Below are 16,298 nucleotides of genomic sequence, written 5' to 3'. Positions count from 1 at the left end.
ACACACACACACAGACACACACACACACACAGTCTGTTATGTTACGACTATCGCACATTCACACATTTCTGTTGAGATTCCCGGCATTTCTGATTATTTTCAGGAGTTTCATCCCCTGCAAGATGACATGGCAACTCGCTTTTAGAGTAAATATTTTCATTGAAAGTTCCCGGTTCAGGCATTTCAAACATGTGATGTTGACTCAAAATGTTCCGCACATTGATGAATTTAGTTTGGGAGCAAAACGAGGTCAAAATAACACCACTGGAAAAATAAATGTTGCTCTGTTGCTCTGAATGTGGAGCCTGGGCTCCTAGATTTTTCTGCACTATAACAAGGTCACACTACTTCTGTGTTGTCGTTATTTGCAGTACGACGAGAGGTTGCTTGTCGGGAAACGGAGACGTGGGCCAAATATGATAAGACATCCACTTCCAAACAGAATGAGCACTCAGCTGTCAACAAGTGGCTGATTTTACCGGCTAAAATTGATCAAATTACTTAGAATCGGATTCTCTCTCGACCGACAGAACCGTTGGACAAAAGGTTTGAGATACGTGAGTGTGTTACTGTCCAAAGTATTATCCTAACTTTGGCCGGAGGGTGGCAATTGGCAGATTGGTTGAACTCTGTCATCGGTAGCTCTGAAAGTATTCAGAAATAGCGATCGTGATTGGATAAAGCAATTTGGAGAAACGGCTTAGTTACTTCTGCTGCATACAGTAACTCAATAATGTACCCAGATGGTTTGGCGCACCAACAATCTGTTTATAAGGTGAAATGAAGGCATCTCAATATGTCCACCTGTTGCATAGAGTTCAGATGAGGAGCATAAAGCAGGAGAAGCACAATAGGACAGGCAAATGCGTCGGTTGACATGGATCAGCAATGACAAGTCATCTTGAGCCACAAACTCAGGCCAATACAAAGTTTGGTGATGCATTTAAACATGAGTTGACAGCCTGATGGCACTGTTAAATGGATCATCGCATTGAGCCCAATGCCATTCAATGTCATGTGGCTGCATTGTCCCCCAGATAAAAAGATGAGAAGTGTCTCGGGCTACTTTGAAAAACAGGGATCCATCTGAGGAAGTAGCCGGTCTGCGTCCTAATCACCTCGGGTAGGAGGAGGACTCATAGATATTCTGGGGGGGAATAGTCAGCCCACTGCCAAGATTTGCTAAGGACCAAAGAAAATACAGTCAATGGGCTTCGCAGAGGCAAATTTATGCTGACTTAAAACGAGGCTCTACCGGTAAAATGCCTGCTATTCAAGTAATGTATTAGGTAGAACACGATGCAGACTGACAGCTACCTTGTTTGTAGTCGGAGTGTGTAGGGTGGCTTCAGAGAGATTACTGAAGCTCACTGTGTGTGTAATGAAGCCTTGAGTCAATAAGAGATGCGGGCTCGAGGCCAAAGGCTGAGCCTGTGCATCAAAAGGTGCAGCGTTTGTGCGAGTCGGTCTGCTTTTTTTTTGACTGACATCCTCTGGGGGCCCCTGGACCTAATCTGCTTCTCCCAGTGAAGGGACACAGAGTTAGTTATGGGCGCCTTGTTAAAGGTACGTCAGGTTGGCAAACATCAGCGTGATCATGGCGAATGTGACACGCGTGTCACTTTAACTGGTGGAGATGGCCGCTGCTGGCAGCCGGCCTGTCAACCTCCACTGGGAGCCTTGGCAAGCTGACAGGAGGAGCGGCGCTTCGCCACTGTTGGAGGAATAAATTGGATTTACCCGAGGTGCAGCCTCTGTGTCGGGGGATGGGACAACAGAGACGGTAAATGCTTGCACCTGGGTACCATTATCACCTGTGGCGCTCCGAGAGACCAGTGACCAGACCTCCCTCCGAGGAAGCACTCACACAGTTGTTTTTGGAAGACGGGCAAGGAAAATCTGAAATGGTCTCTGATAAAGACTGCACTGGAGCTGCCTCTGGCTCCGTTACCGTGATGTCTCTGCCTGTGTGCGGGAAAAACTATGTTTGAGTGGAAGCTGCACATAGAGATTTGCAATCTGTAGTAGTTTAGTGACGCTTTCTTTTCCCTTTTTCTGTGGTGAAAACATTTGTCCCCCTCCCCACCACCATCTGATCCCATTTCCTCTTGCTACCACCGCAGAGCCTCACTGGCTTGTTGTCGCGATGGCGTGCCTGGTAAAAGAGCCTCTATTGATAGACCTCCTTGTGTTTGTTTGATGTTCTAAACAGTGCGACATAATCTGCAGACGCTCCGCACTGATCCAAACCCCTCAGCCTTTCTAGTCCAAAGCATTTCAATTGCTTTTATAATTGAGTTTGTGTGCTGCCTCTGTGATTGCTTTGGATCTCTCTTTTGCTGTCGAACAAGGCAATTACTGCCAAGTCGCATATTTACATTCCCCCCCCCAAAACAAAAATAAATTGTGCAAAAATTTGCATGCAACTGTTGGGAACGTAAAGGAGCGTGTTTGGGTTATCAGCATCTAAGAAACTAAATTCTTGACATCAATAGAATTATTAATGATTATTAATAATAACGGGGCACCACCCTGCGAACCAGGACCAACAACCAAACGATAAAACTAAGTCTCATAATTAGTGTTCACTCACAATGTCAGTAGTCTGAGTACTATTACACATTCAGAGTGAAAGTGAAGGTTTAAGTTCGAGCACAGACCACATATACAGTTATTATCACAATACGCATGCAGAAAGTAATCACAGACAGCTGCTCTTTAAAATATAACAGAGTTTATTACGTTCTAATACTAATGATCGAGTCAACTAATATCTAAACTAACAACAACTAAAATCAACAGACTATTGAAAAGAGGGGGGGGGAAGTGTGTGTGTGTGTGTGTGTGTGTGTGTGTGTGTGTGTGTGTGTGTGTGTGTGTGTGTGTGTGTGTGTGTGTGTGTGTGTGTGTGCAAAAGGGGGGGAGAGCGAGGGAACAGCTCAGTGACGTGTGACGTAGTTGCGACGTGGTGACGTCTCTCATGCGCGAGACCCAAAATGGCGGCTAAAATAGACAGTTTGGTGAATTCGGCCAGCGAATATAACTGAAACCTAGGATTTTGGTTAAAAAGAGAAGCAACGTTGGTGTGCCTCCTGCTATCCCTGTGGGGATCGGTGGAAAAAGCATTGAGGTGGGGGCTGCAGGTAGTTTTGTAGAACAGTGGCTGAACCACAGGGGTCCTGGGGTGTCTTGGCTCTCGGCCAATGAGATTGCAGCGGTGCATTCAGGTGACTTCAGGAACGCATAGTTTTTTTGGGGGGGGGAACTCACGCCCGAATGTGAAATTCCTTCAGAGGGGGTTTGGTGCTCATCAAACCATAATCAGGATGAAACCTTTGCTTGCAAAAGGGAAGACCTGACTCTTTGTTCCACAGCACATGTCGAAGCCATATAGTCAGACCCCAACATCCCCCCTTTGGCCTGAAGAGCGAGGTGCTCACCACGGTCTTTAGGGCAAACCAAGGACTGACGTGGGCTTCCATGTGGTGTCATACAGTCCATGTAGTTCTGAGAGCACAAAAGGTTAAACAGTCCATGTAGTTTTGGGAAGAAAGGGATGGTTTAACCGTCAGTGTTCATAGTTCATAGTTCATAGAGGCTCAAGATGTCTGGGCAGACACTAAGGCGGCATCTGGGCATATGACTAACTAACTACATTAAACGCATACACAAATCATAGGTAAGCAAGGCATTATTCCTAATACACTCAATTGCTACATCATGATCTTGTGATAACGTCTGCACTGTAGCATAGTATGTGAAAAACAAAAAACAAATGAAAGCAGAGAAATGAAAACAAACAAAACAAAATGGAAAGGTGGTTAGGTAGGTTAGTGTGATGGTTGTGTCATGGTCTACCTAACTCTAGATTTGGATTTACCTATCACCCCCCTGGGTCAGCTGGGATGGCCCAACTGACCGGTTCCTGTCCTCTAGAGGTGTGTACCAAAAAAACCTTTTTCATTTTACAGTTTGGTTGTACATAATGGCGAGCTCGCAGCTCTTCCGAGTCGAACAGCGGTAGTTGTCGGGACCCTTTTCGCGTGGGTTTCAACTTAGGCTGTCGAATGGTTGGACGGCCTAGATCTCGTGCTTGCTGGGCGGTCAAATCTGCACTCTTATTATTCACCGCGCAAGGTTGTGAAATTGGGGGCCAATTGTTCTGGGGTACCCAGGGTGTCCCCTGTTCCGTTGCAGGCTGGTTGACTGCAAAGGAGAGGTCAGAGTGTCGTGCGTCTTTGTTCTGAGCGTTTTTCAGCGAATAAAGGGAAGACTTCTGGTTTGGGACATGGTTTTGGGTGGCAGATGTTGGCAGTTGTAAGCATGCAGGCGGACTGGGTGGACTAGAGTCAGGAGCAGGCTCTAGGAGGGGCATTGGCATCGGTTGTCTATGTTCCTGGGTGACGCCGACTTGTCCGTCTGGAACTGGCCCACAGCTGGCAAGGTTTAGTGGCTTCGGGTCGTCCACCAGTGTCTGGAGTGTGGTAAAGCGCTTTACCGCCTCCGTCACACATTGGCTTCTAAGATTCTTGGTCTCTGGGTCTAAACTTGCTCTTCTGGAGTGGGTTTGGGACTTAAGATTTAGTTTGAACCTAATTCTCTTTTTAGGGTGAAATCTCTTCTGATGCCATGACTCATGATTTTCTGGATCAAAGCGTTCTATGTCGTTCGCAAGAGACTCAAGCTGATGGATAGGCAGACCCTGCGCGCGGAGAGGGCGTGGATCATCAGAGTGGTCTGAATTAGCACAGTCATTTAAGATGACATAGCGGTGAGGACGACTAACCTCTCGACGTGTGGAGGAGGGGCTCCGTTTCAGGTGCATGCATGGACTACACGGGACGTTTTGTTCACCTGTGGATGTGTGTTTGGAACCACTAATGCCACTCGGGGCCTGGGAGTAGCCCTCCCTCCTTCTGTCAAAAAGCAAAGTGGGGAGTGAGACACCTGGATCAAGCACGCGAGCAGACTGGGGTGCTCGGTCGCTGTCCCTGGTGGTGTGATGAAGAACGACACCACTAGATGCTGCTAAGCTCTTAGCAGTGGTCTTCAAGGTGACTGTAGTGGCTTGTCCACTCAGTCGAGCCTCATCAAGCCTTTGGGCTTGTCTGACTATGTCAGGGAGGAGGCCTATCATGGGGTCGGGGATTGCGACAGCAATACTTACCTGACCCCCCTGAGGTTCTTCATGCCAGGTCTTAGTGCTTCTCTGAGCAGCCTGGAGTTGTGCACTCAGGGTGTTACTCTCTAAAACTTTAGAGGCTTTCGCTTTGGGGACCATAATGACCTTAATAGCTCTTCTGCAGCTCGTCTTCAATGTGACTGTAGTGGCTTGTCCACTCAGTCGAGGCTCATCAAGCCTTTGGGGCAGGGCTCGTTTGACTATGTCAGGGAGGAGGCCTATCATGGGGTCAGAGATTGCGACAGCAATACTTACCTGACCCCCCTGAGGTTCTTCATGCCAGGTCTTAGTGCTTCTCTGAGCAGCCTGGAGTTGTGCACTCAGGGTGTTACTCTCTAAAACTGTAGAGGTTTTCGCTTTGGGGACCATGATGAGCTTAATAGCTTTTCTGCAGCTGGTCCAGCTCTGTTCGAGTGACCCGGGCTTCTTGTGGCAGGGCAGTTGTGTCCTGCTGCACAACATGGTAGCGACTGAGGGGGCCAGCAACTGCATCTTGTAATGCAGGGTTGTCTGAGTCCTGTTGAGCTTCATGCTCCTAACCTGGGTTTCTGGTTGCATGTTTTACTTTTAGTAAGTGGCGACACCCAGTGGTGTTATTTACTTAATGCGAGCAAAGGACTGTTACGGTTATTAACGGGTGCACAGTGAACTGCCTAGTCTGTGACTGACAAGTTTGACTGCTATATGCTAATTGCTGTTTTGAGGTCTACAGTGAAAATGCTTAGTTCTGTGACTTACAAGTTTCTACTGCACTACTGCTTTGCAATTGGGATGCTACTGAAGTGGGCTTAGCACTTCTGACTGGTGACAGCTGTGTGTTGGATCTATGTGGATTAAAAAAATGAAATGAGTTTGTGTTACAATTAGACGATCAAATTTACCGCAACAGCTGAGTGTTCATTTAGGAAATTAAATGAGTAATTTAACTGGCAAAATCAAAGGGAGGAAAGGAAAAAAATAAAATTTTGGGGACTTTCACGTCCTTATGGCCAGAGCAGACGAGGCGCTTGGGTGAGAGTGGAAGCTCTCTCTCTCTTTCTGAAGGAGTCTTGCTTCTTCACTTCTGCAGGATTAAAAGGGTTCGCTTCGTGGATACGAACAAAGATAAAATAGACAGTTTGGTGAATTCGGCCAGCGAATATAACTGTGAAACCTAGGATTTTGGTTAAAAAGAGAAGCAACGTTGCTGTGCCTCCTGCTATCCCCGTGGGGATCGGTGGAAAAAGCATTGAGGTGGGGGCTGCAGGTAGTTTTGTAGAACAGTGGCTGAACCACAGGGGTCCTAGGGTGTCTTGGCTCTCGGCCAATGAGATTGCAGCGGTGCATTCAGGTGACTTCAGGAATGCATCGTTTTTTTGGGGGGGGGGGGAACTCACACCCTAATGTGAAATTCCTTCAGCGGGGGTTTGGTGCTCATCAAACCACAATCAGGATGAAACCTTTGCTTGCAAAAGGGAAGACCTGACTCTTTGTTCCACAGCACATGTCGAAGCCATATAGTCAGATCCCAACACAACTATTGCAAAATCTCCTTTCTGTTCTGTGCATGCTCGCCATGTCTCGCCATACACGTGTAGTTGAGAGCTAACAGCTAAAAGAAACAAAACAGCTATCAATAATTAATTAATGTGGGATAATATGTTAACAAACTTATAGTGGTTGATGATTAGATGAGCCGCAGTGTCTGACTCAGACTTAATTACCAAATCCACTGTCTGTTATGTGGGGCTTCAATGAATAATTAATTACAATAAGCATGAATTATTACTGGCTACCAAAGATCCAGCAGAAATACACGCCGGCCCCTGTTTATGGCGCTATTTTTTTGTATTGATTGATGATGAAGTTTATGTTTGATTGGGGGAAATACGAGCCGTCGTTAACGGAACTTGTTTTACAGTGCTGCAGCGCATACACGTGCATGTCACAGTTCACAGAGCGGCATGTGCACAATCCCAGCGTGCCATTGACAGCAGCATAAACAATTGATACTTGTGTCGTTTTTTTGTTTTTGTTTAATGCAGGTGCGAAATCACACAGTCCTGCAGTCAAACACGTGCAGACACAACATCAGTATGGTGCACAGTGCTGGGATTGAATGAACAGGTTTATCCCCCCCCCCCTCTCCTTTAGTGCACATCAGCAACCTCATAGCCTTCAAGAAAGTTGTGTGTGTGGGAGTGTGAATTTCTCATCTGCAGACGCTCTGATTTATCCGCTCTATATTTTCATATGCGCACAATGTGATTAACTGCCATGCCTTATCTTCTTCGCCTAGCGACTTCACGGCACACACAGACACACACACACACACACGCGCGCGGGCCACAACGCGAGCTTGCACACGTTGACAACGCGCGCACACACTCAGCTGTATATATATTCACACGCTCGCATACAAACGAACATCGTGCGCATACAAACGACCATCGGGGAGCAATGATCAAGTGGAACAGTTCGCCACGCAGCCAGCTAGAAGGCTCTTTGAAACAATGTGTTCTTCAGCGTCACTTCCAGTCGGACTGCAGCAGTTAGTGAACCCTCCAGGCTTTTCCCCGGCTAATTTTGGTTGACTTTATTTGTGGCTGGAGTCCCTCGCCGGTTGTGCAGGTGAAACTGTCCGTCTGTCTGCATTCAGTTGTCAGTCACACCACACGGTTACTGTGTACGGAGGCGTCATGGGATATAATCAGCGACAGCTAGCGTCATTTAGATGCTGTAATAATATACCAGTCCATATCATTAACACCCACTGAGCCTGGGGATATGCGAGGGCAGATTGGAGGACTTACTCCTCAGGCTGCTGGCAATGTGTGTGTGTGTGTGTGTGTGTGTGTGTGCACGTGCGTGTGCACGGCTGCACGCGTGGCTGTCTGAAAGTTTTCCGATACGAATGCAACTTCCATACATGCACACATTATGCTCTCTCCTCCATAAATATATCCTATAGGCAGGTTTCCCTTCGCAGAGTTTGTGCTTATTTTGCACTCCGGTGGTTGTTTCCCCGGCGGACAGACACTGATGTGTTTGTTTTTTCACACGATTTTACAATTCCTCTTGCTTTGATCCATAGAGGCAGCTTTTCTGTTAACATTTGAAGGTTGAAAGTACTGTAGAAGGGAAATTTGAACAACACCAGCAGGCCGACTTCCTGCACTCTTGAGGGCTCAGGTGTTAGCAGTCAGTATGCAGCAGAAACACACGTACCCATGCACACACACACCACATCCTGATGTTACTGTACGCCAACGGGGCGGTCTACTATGAAAAAGTGAAAAAACTATGTAAAAAAACTATGTAAAGTGAGCAATGAGATGAGGTGGGAACGAGGCGTTCCCACCTCATCTCATTGCTCACTTTACAAATGTCCTCACCTCTCCTTTGCTCTCTGCTCGAGAGAAAAAACTCCCCAGTGGATCCTTCTCATCAAATAGCTGTAATCAACACTTCTACTCTCTGAGACCCATCTCCAGGGCATTAATCAGATAGGATTGTATTGCAATGCCACGGTGAGGCGGTTATAACTGTTATTCTTTTGACAGGGACAGAGAACAAAGAGATTCTTTGATTGAGAGTGATTGGCCGGTAATGGTTAATTGAAGCAATTCCTCATCATGTCCCTTTGTCGCATTGCCACCTCTCGCCTCCTTCACACCACTTCTGCTGCTGTCTGTCTCTTTCTCTTTGGCTGCATTTTTCTCCCTAAATCTGAGACGAATGCGAATAGCGCCACTTTATCATCCTCTCCTCCCCCCCCCCCCCACTCTCCTCTCTCCCTCTGTTTTTACCAAGGTCAATCCAACTCCATCTAATTCACTCTTCTTTGATGATAAAATCCAGTCCCAACTTTAGCCAAATGTGCGTCTCCCTCTCCAGTTGAGATTTATCTCAATTATCTCTCCACCGGTGCGTCTGCCAGCTTTTAAACATGAGTATCAGAGGACCAGGTCCACCTGGGGAGACACGGTAAATCTTTTGATATCTTGTGAGTATCCATCGGCTTGACGGAGGGGCCATAAATTCCCTGAACGCGGCGGCGTACAGCTTTACCCACAGAAGCAGGAAATCCAGCCCCTGACAAGGAGAATGTGGACTAATCTGCAGCCTTTTCAATCAGCACGGCGAAATACTCTTAAACAACACATCAACTGGCGTAAATCCTTTCTGCCAATGCCGAGCGATAATAGCAATCGTTCCTCATTGTTGCGCTAGTGTGAGGATGAATAAGTTAGTCCTGTGTTTATTGCCGATGATAGATCGGCAGCTATTTAGATGCTGCCCGTGCGGACATAAGACATGCAGATCCTGAGCATGCATACTGAGGGTGTCAGCAAAGCAACAAAAAAAAAATAAAGGAAGAATGGAGGGAATTTAGGATGGAAGTCAATAGAACCAAAAGAGAGGAGAAGAAAGAGTAATATCCAGCGAGGGACGGAGACGGAGAGAACTGAAATCAGTATTTAGAGAGAGTCCTGGCTGCTGCGTCATGTCCTTGTGCAGGATTTATGAGCGCTAAGATCAGGGACAGGTTCAGGGTGCTCGGAGGAGGAATGGATGGAAAAGTGAAAGGAAAGTTGTAAGGATCCGAGGCCGGCATTAGAGCAGGTAGAATGTGGCAACTTTTAGATCGAAGTGGGCCGAGACTGCGCTGTGGGTTGAGATGTCACTCCTGCGTAATGCTAGGTGACAGGGGGAGAAATGGAAAGGCACAGAGGAACGAGAGGAAGAAATGAAGAGCGGTGCCGAAGAGTGGAAGAAAGAGCCCAGCCGTTATTTAAGGGTCAGGGGCCCCTGATTTGATTAGCACTTATAACATTCAGGGCACGTTAGAGGGAGCGAACCTGCAGAAACAAAAGCAAAGGACAACAGAGATAAAAACAAATAACCGGGGGAGGGAAGAGGGAGCAAAAAGAGAGCCGAAGAAGATCAAGTTAGGGAGGACGGAGAGCGAGGGGAAACTAGAAGAGGAGAGGAAAGGTGTGGTGGGGGTGTGGGGGGTGGGTGAGGCTGTGTGGGTGGTGTAATCTGTCTGTGTCACAGGGATGACGAAGGGGCCAGGAGGGAGAGCTCTGCAGTTCACCTTCTGGCCTCAGGAGGAAACACACTGACCCTGGCCCTCCCCCCTGCCAACCTCCACTCCACCTGCACGATTTATGACTCACGGGGTCGGTCCAGGGTTGCTCCGTTTGAGGACATTCGCGACTCTAGTTGTGGTGGCGGTGCCCTGTGTTTGCGTGTGTGTGTGTGTGTGTGTGCGCACATGGTGAATGAAATCACGTGTAAAGAAAGCTATTGTATATCAAGGAGGATGAGACCTTAGCGCCGCCTGGGGAACAGGGCGGTGGCGATTTCTCTCCGAGGCTCAGACAGCGAGTAGAGGCGCATCCCCACATAATCCAGTATGGCCGAGTTTGAAAGGAGAAAGACTGACAGAACCAGCATGAAGATCAAAGGGGAAAAGATGAGTGAATGAGGGGGGACTGGAGACGTAGCGCATACTGATGGTGTCGCGCCATTGTCCAGTTCATTCATGATGTAGTGGCTCTTATGCATGGTGAGATCCCTCTTTTAAAGGAGGTACGAAACATACTGCTCTAGCTTCTTCTTTGTTTTTCTCTGTCGATTCAACAAAGTACTAATGAAAGTAAAATATAATTAAATGATGGAAAAAAAGATTTTAAAGTAATTTGAAGACATGGCCCTGTGCTTTAGTAAGTGTTGAAGGGACGTTTTAAACTATTTTCTGAAGTTTTAAAACTGCACTAATTCATACTTTCCGATAGAAACAATGGCTCATGGGTCACAAATAGGGATGAACTCGCAGATAATTATCAACCCAATTCTGCAGTTCAGCACCTATACGCTCTTTCGATGTGTTTTAGCGTCTCTCGTCCATCGTATCGTTGTGGTTTTATAACCCGCACGCTTTAATGTTCTGCTTCACCCTCACAGCGCTCATCAACCTTGGTTTCCACACACAGCAGGCTGCAGTTTTCAGTAAACAAAACCACTCTGATGAACCCACCTTATGCTGCCTGCCCCGGCACCAAATGACAGACTTAACAAAGTGAATGACTCCCTGGTTAAAACAGCGGAGCATTTAGCATCTAAGAGGAGAGCTTTTTCAGTTGGTGGGGACCAAAGCTGAGCCAAACAGAGACCAGAAACGAACGCTGCTCTATGTCGGCAACATTAACCGAAATATTAAATTCAAAAACAAATAAAGGAATGATAGTAAGAATAACAGACGGATAAATCAGTTATGATAATCATACTTGTAGCCCTTTTTATATCTTTTCATGATGCTACTTGGCATTAGATTGTTTTTATGGTTTCTTTTGTTGCATATTGTATTGCACCATTTAGTTTGGGTATTTATTGAGGTTATATATAAGACGGCTTTATCTCCATTATCCTTTGAGGCGCGCTTGAGATAAAGAGATATATACATAAACTTGACACGACTTAATGGCAAACCATAAACACAATGCACTTTTAAACGGCACAACAGTGAGCCACATGCTTGGGAGATGGCGGGTGGAAATACTGAATTATGGCTTATTGTCGCGGATGCTAAATGAAAGCAATCAAGGGGAATTGGCGGCGTAACGGTTTGAGAGGTGAGGGTTGAGTCGTGGGAGAATATTGCTGTTGCCGAGAGTTGAGTCAAAGGGCTGTTCTCTGTATGGAGATGAGACGGGGATGAAGGTCGCTCCTCATCCATAACAGATGATTCATAGTCTGCCCTGAACTTTAATACCTGGACTTACCTCCCCCCCCCCCTCTTCTCTCTCTTTGTCTCTCCACTCGCTGTCTACTGCAGAGCGTCTCTGCAAGGAGAGTTCACATGCGCTGTGCAAGCATCCGCACAGATGCAGATGTTCACGGACGCACATTTAATATTACACATGCGGCAAATGTCAAAAGTTCACTGCGGCACCCTGCTCGCATCTAATGTGACAAATAACTCCTTCCTCCGGTTGCATTGTTCTAATCCCTTTAGTGGGCTCCGGAATGGAAATATAATTACATTTCTGTGGTGCAGTGCCTTTGATAAGACAGCCGCATGCTGAGCTGAATGTCTAACTGAGTTGGATGCCTCTCCAAAGCCCACTCCTCTCTCCAATCTACTTCTCTCCATTACTCACTCCTCTCCGTCTCCTCTCCTCTCTCACACTGTCTCTCACGTTTTCAGCCTTTTGTTCTCTCAACCCCTACTCGCTCCCGCTCTGTCGTCTCCAAATAAGCTCACTCTGCTTTCTCTCTCTCTTTCTCTCTCTCGCTCTCTCTCACCCGCCCAGGTATTGCGGTGGATAAAAGAGGCGTCGTCTACTTCGTCGACGGCACCACCATTCTGAAGATTAATGAGAGGGGTCTGCTCTCCACTGTGATTGGCTCAAACGGACTGATGTCGACGCAGCCGCTGAGCTGCGAAGCGCGCATGGACATCACCCAGGTAAGCTGATAACGCGGCCTAGTTGGAATGAGTGAGAGAGAGAGAGCCAGAGCCACGTGTTTTCTGTCTTAAAACAGGCCGTAAATATATAAGACTCCTGCATTTTGTGTCAGCTAATTAGCGTAATTAACCCAGAAATAATACGATCTCTTACAGTCGGTGATCGTTTTGTTGATCTAAATTGCCAGAAACTCTTTCTGTCGCCATAGAAGTGTATGCGTTTTTTTCTGTGTGTGTGTGTGTGTGTGTGAGAGAGAGAAAGTGTGTGCAGTGAAGACCAAAGACAGCTACTGCACAGATTTGATCAGCCAGCGCTCAGATCATACTGCTGACTTATATCTGGCCTATTAGAGCAGAAGCTGAATTATAGATGAACTGCCGGCTCTAGAGAGCACACACACGCGTGTGTGTGAATATGTTCAACCGGGGTGAATTCCCAGTGGTGCTCTTATATGTCCTTAAAGTGGCCCATGTCAGCTAGCTTGTGTTAGTCGTCGGCCTCCGCGGCGCATTCACCAGCCGTCTGTGTTCATTCGCATAAACTGCTGCGACCGACCTCACCGTGGCATCGGCATTGATGGAAAACCTCCGCATGGCGAGACAAACGTTACCGCTTTCGTTTATGCAAAGCGAACAGCATAGATGTGAAGTCTCACTTTCTGCAGAAGGAACTCTAATCTATGACACTGCTCGCCGATACACGATAAAACGGAAGCTAGTGTGCCCCTCTTGCTAACAATCCCACGAATTCTTTAGGACGTTACTCTTCTCTTGTGTTCGCCAGCCGCTCCTGTGCACATTCTTATGCAGAGGAGCGGCTCGCTAACGTTAGCCGGCATCGCTGTCTTTCATATACGCTAATGCCCCGCAGTAATGTAGATCCAAATCAAAGAGATGAATAATCAACGTCACACCCACGCTGGTTAACTATATGTGTGGCTGCTCAAATGTAATTTTCTGAAAATGACCACGAATCAAAAGCGAACACAGGGAATATACAGTATTGTCAGGATCCAGGATTCCCCTGTCTGTTATTGTGTGCCATGTGCTCTGTGTTTGTCCTCTGCCTCCAGACACCTCCCATGGCCGCACCCTTAATCATGCACGGCTGAGGACACTCAAGCTGATCACCTCCTGCAGCCTGACACACCAGACTCAGGGCCCCTTAATGAGTATCCTGCCACTATATAAGCTCTGGCCCTGCAGTCTGGGAGTGTCAGGTCGTACCGTCTTCAACCCGCTGAAACCCTGTGGATTACACTCCACGGCTCTGCCCTCCTTGTGTTTGTGGATGCGCTCCGCCGCTCTGCTCTCGTTGTGGTCTACGGATTACACTCTGTCGACTCCAGTATCGAGCCACGGGACTTCACGCCGCCAACTCACCAGCCCTCCAGTGTCGAGCCACGGGACTCACACCATCGATCTGTCAACTCTCCAGTGTCGAGCCACGGGACATCACACTGTCGATCTGCCACTCGGGTGTCGGACCACGGGCTCCACACCTGCACCCACCTGTCTATAAATAAAACCTGTTTAACATTCACTTCTGTCTCCTGTGGTCTTGCGTTTGGGTCCTATCTGTGAACTCCCGTGACAGAACGACCTGACCATAATGGACCCAGCAACCACAGGAGCAGCTACGCTGGCCGGATATAGCACGCAGCTGGAGGCACACCAGCAGAGGCTCATGGAGATGCGTCAAGCCCTGCAATCCATGGAAGCTGAGGTCTCTGAGGGCGACCCAGCAACCACAGGAGCAGCTGCGCTGTACAGCACTACCAGGCTGCTGGAGGAGACGAGACGTTCCCTGGCGAAGATGAGACGTTTCGCTGCGGAGGTTTCTCGGGTTGGCTGGTGCGGGCAGGAACTAGCCGGGACAGTCAAGTCTCCACCAGTTCCAGCACCCGCACTATTCCCGCCTGTCCTCGCTCCGCCGGTCTGGGAATCCCCCGTGCCGGCTCCGAGTCCCTATGATGGAACACTGGGGAAGTGTCAAGGCTTCCTGTTGCTATGCCAACGGGTGTTTGACCGACAGCCCCTGACTTTCGCCTCAGACAGGTCCAAGGTGTCTTACGTGGTCTGCTTACTGCGGGGAAGGGCTTTGGACTGGGCCATGTACACAGTGAGCAGCGACCAGCCTAATACTGTGGGGTATGTGGACTTTGTGACTGCTCTGCTGAGAGTTTTTGACCCTCTGGGGAACTCTGAGTATAGGGTCAAGCGCCTTCTCAGCCGGAGACTGAGCCATGCAAGGGTAGCGGAACACTCAGTGGCCCGGTCGACTCCGGCTCCCCGTAGTCAGACTGCATTGCAGCCGGCTCCTGTTCCTGTCACCTCTTCGCCGCAGCTAGCTCCGGTTCCTACCGCCGCCGCCGTCTCCGTACCGCGGCGACCTCCAGTCCCGGCCGCCGCCGTCTCCGTACCGCGGCGACCTCCAGTCCCGGCCGCCGCTGTCTCCATACCGTGGCGACCTCCAGGTCCCGCCGCTGCCGTCGCAGTGCAGCAGCGACCTCCAGCTCCCGCCGCTGCCGTCCCAGAGCAGCGACCGCCAGTTCCCGCCGCTGCCGTCCCGGAGCAGCAGCGACCGCCAGTTCCCGCCGCTGCCGGCCCAGAGCAGCGACCGCCAGTTCCCGCCGCTGCCGTCCCGGAGCAGCAGCGACCTCCAGTTCCCGCCGCTGTCATCCCGGAGCAGCAGCGACCTCCAGTTCCCGCCGCTGTCATCCCGGAGCAGCAGCGACCTCCAGTTCCCGCCGCTGCCGTCCCAGATCAGCAGCGACCTCCAGCTCCCGCCGCTGCCATCCCAGAGCAGCGACCGCCAGTTCCCGCCGCTGCCATCCCAGAGCAGCGACCGCCAGTTCCCGCCGCTGCCGTCCCGGAGCAGCAGCGACCTCCAGTTCCCGCCGCTGTCATCCCGGAGCAGCAGCAACCTCCAGTTCCTGCCGCTGCCGTCCCGGAGCAGCAGCGACCTCCAGTCCCAGCTGTGGTCTCGGAGCCGCAGCTATCCCCGGACCTCGCGACCGCAGGGCCAGCTCCAGTTCCTGCCGCCGCAGGGCCAGCTCCAGTTCCTGCCGCCGCAGCTCCAGTTCCTGCCGCCGCAGCTCCAGTTCCTGCCGCCGCAGCTCCAGTTCCTGCCGCCGCAGGGCCAGCGCCAGTTCCTGCCGCCGCAGCTCCAGTTCCTGCCGCCGAAGAGCCAGCTCCAGTTCCTGCCGCCGCAGCTCCAGTTCCTACCGCCGCAGCTCCAGTTCCTGCCGCCGCAGCTCCAGTTCCTGCCGCCGCAGTCCCAGTTCCCGCCGCAGCGCCAGCTCCAGTTCCTGCCGCGGCCGCCTCTACGCCAGTTCCTGCCGCCGCAGCGCCAGCTCCAGTTCCTGCCGCCGCAGCGCCAGCTCCAGTTCCTGCCGCTGCCACCTCTACGCCAGTTCCTGCCGCTGCCGCCTCTACGCCGCAGCCCGCTTCAGTTCCTGCCGCCTCAGCGCCGCAGCCCGCTCCAGTTCCTGCCGCCTCAGCGCTGCAGTCCGCTCCAGTTCCTGTCGCCGCCTCCGTGCCGCAGCCTCTCCCACACCCGGCCGCCGTCCCAGAGGCGCAACGACCTCCAGTTGCCGTCTCTGAGCGGCAGCGACCTCCAGTGCCCGCTGCCGTCTCTGAGCAGCAGCGACCTCCAGT

The 16,298-nt window shown here is 49.9% G+C and overlaps 1 protein-coding gene across 1 annotated transcript in view; it reads left to right on the top strand.

Annotated features, from left to right (window-relative positions):
• The window catches only part of tenm1 (teneurin transmembrane protein 1), a gene marked incomplete at its 5' end in the record, with an annotated part of 163,195 nt that overhangs the window by 124,451 nt on the left and 22,446 nt on the right, over positions 1-16,298 (top strand). Inside the window, one exon of the mRNA XM_079268409.1 lies at positions 12,484-12,638. Coding sequence (XP_079124535.1) covers positions 12,484-12,638 — 155 coding nt within the window. The remainder of the gene's footprint in view (positions 1-12,483; positions 12,639-16,298) is intronic.

The sequence above is a fragment of the Melanostigma gelatinosum genome (genome assembly GCF_949748355.1).
Source record: "Melanostigma gelatinosum genome assembly, chromosome: 5".
Classification (NCBI taxonomy): Eukaryota; Metazoa; Chordata; class Actinopteri; order Perciformes; family Zoarcidae; genus Melanostigma; species Melanostigma gelatinosum.
The sequence above is the reverse complement of the archived record's forward strand: the minus strand, read 5'-3'. Positions and strand labels throughout refer to the sequence as shown.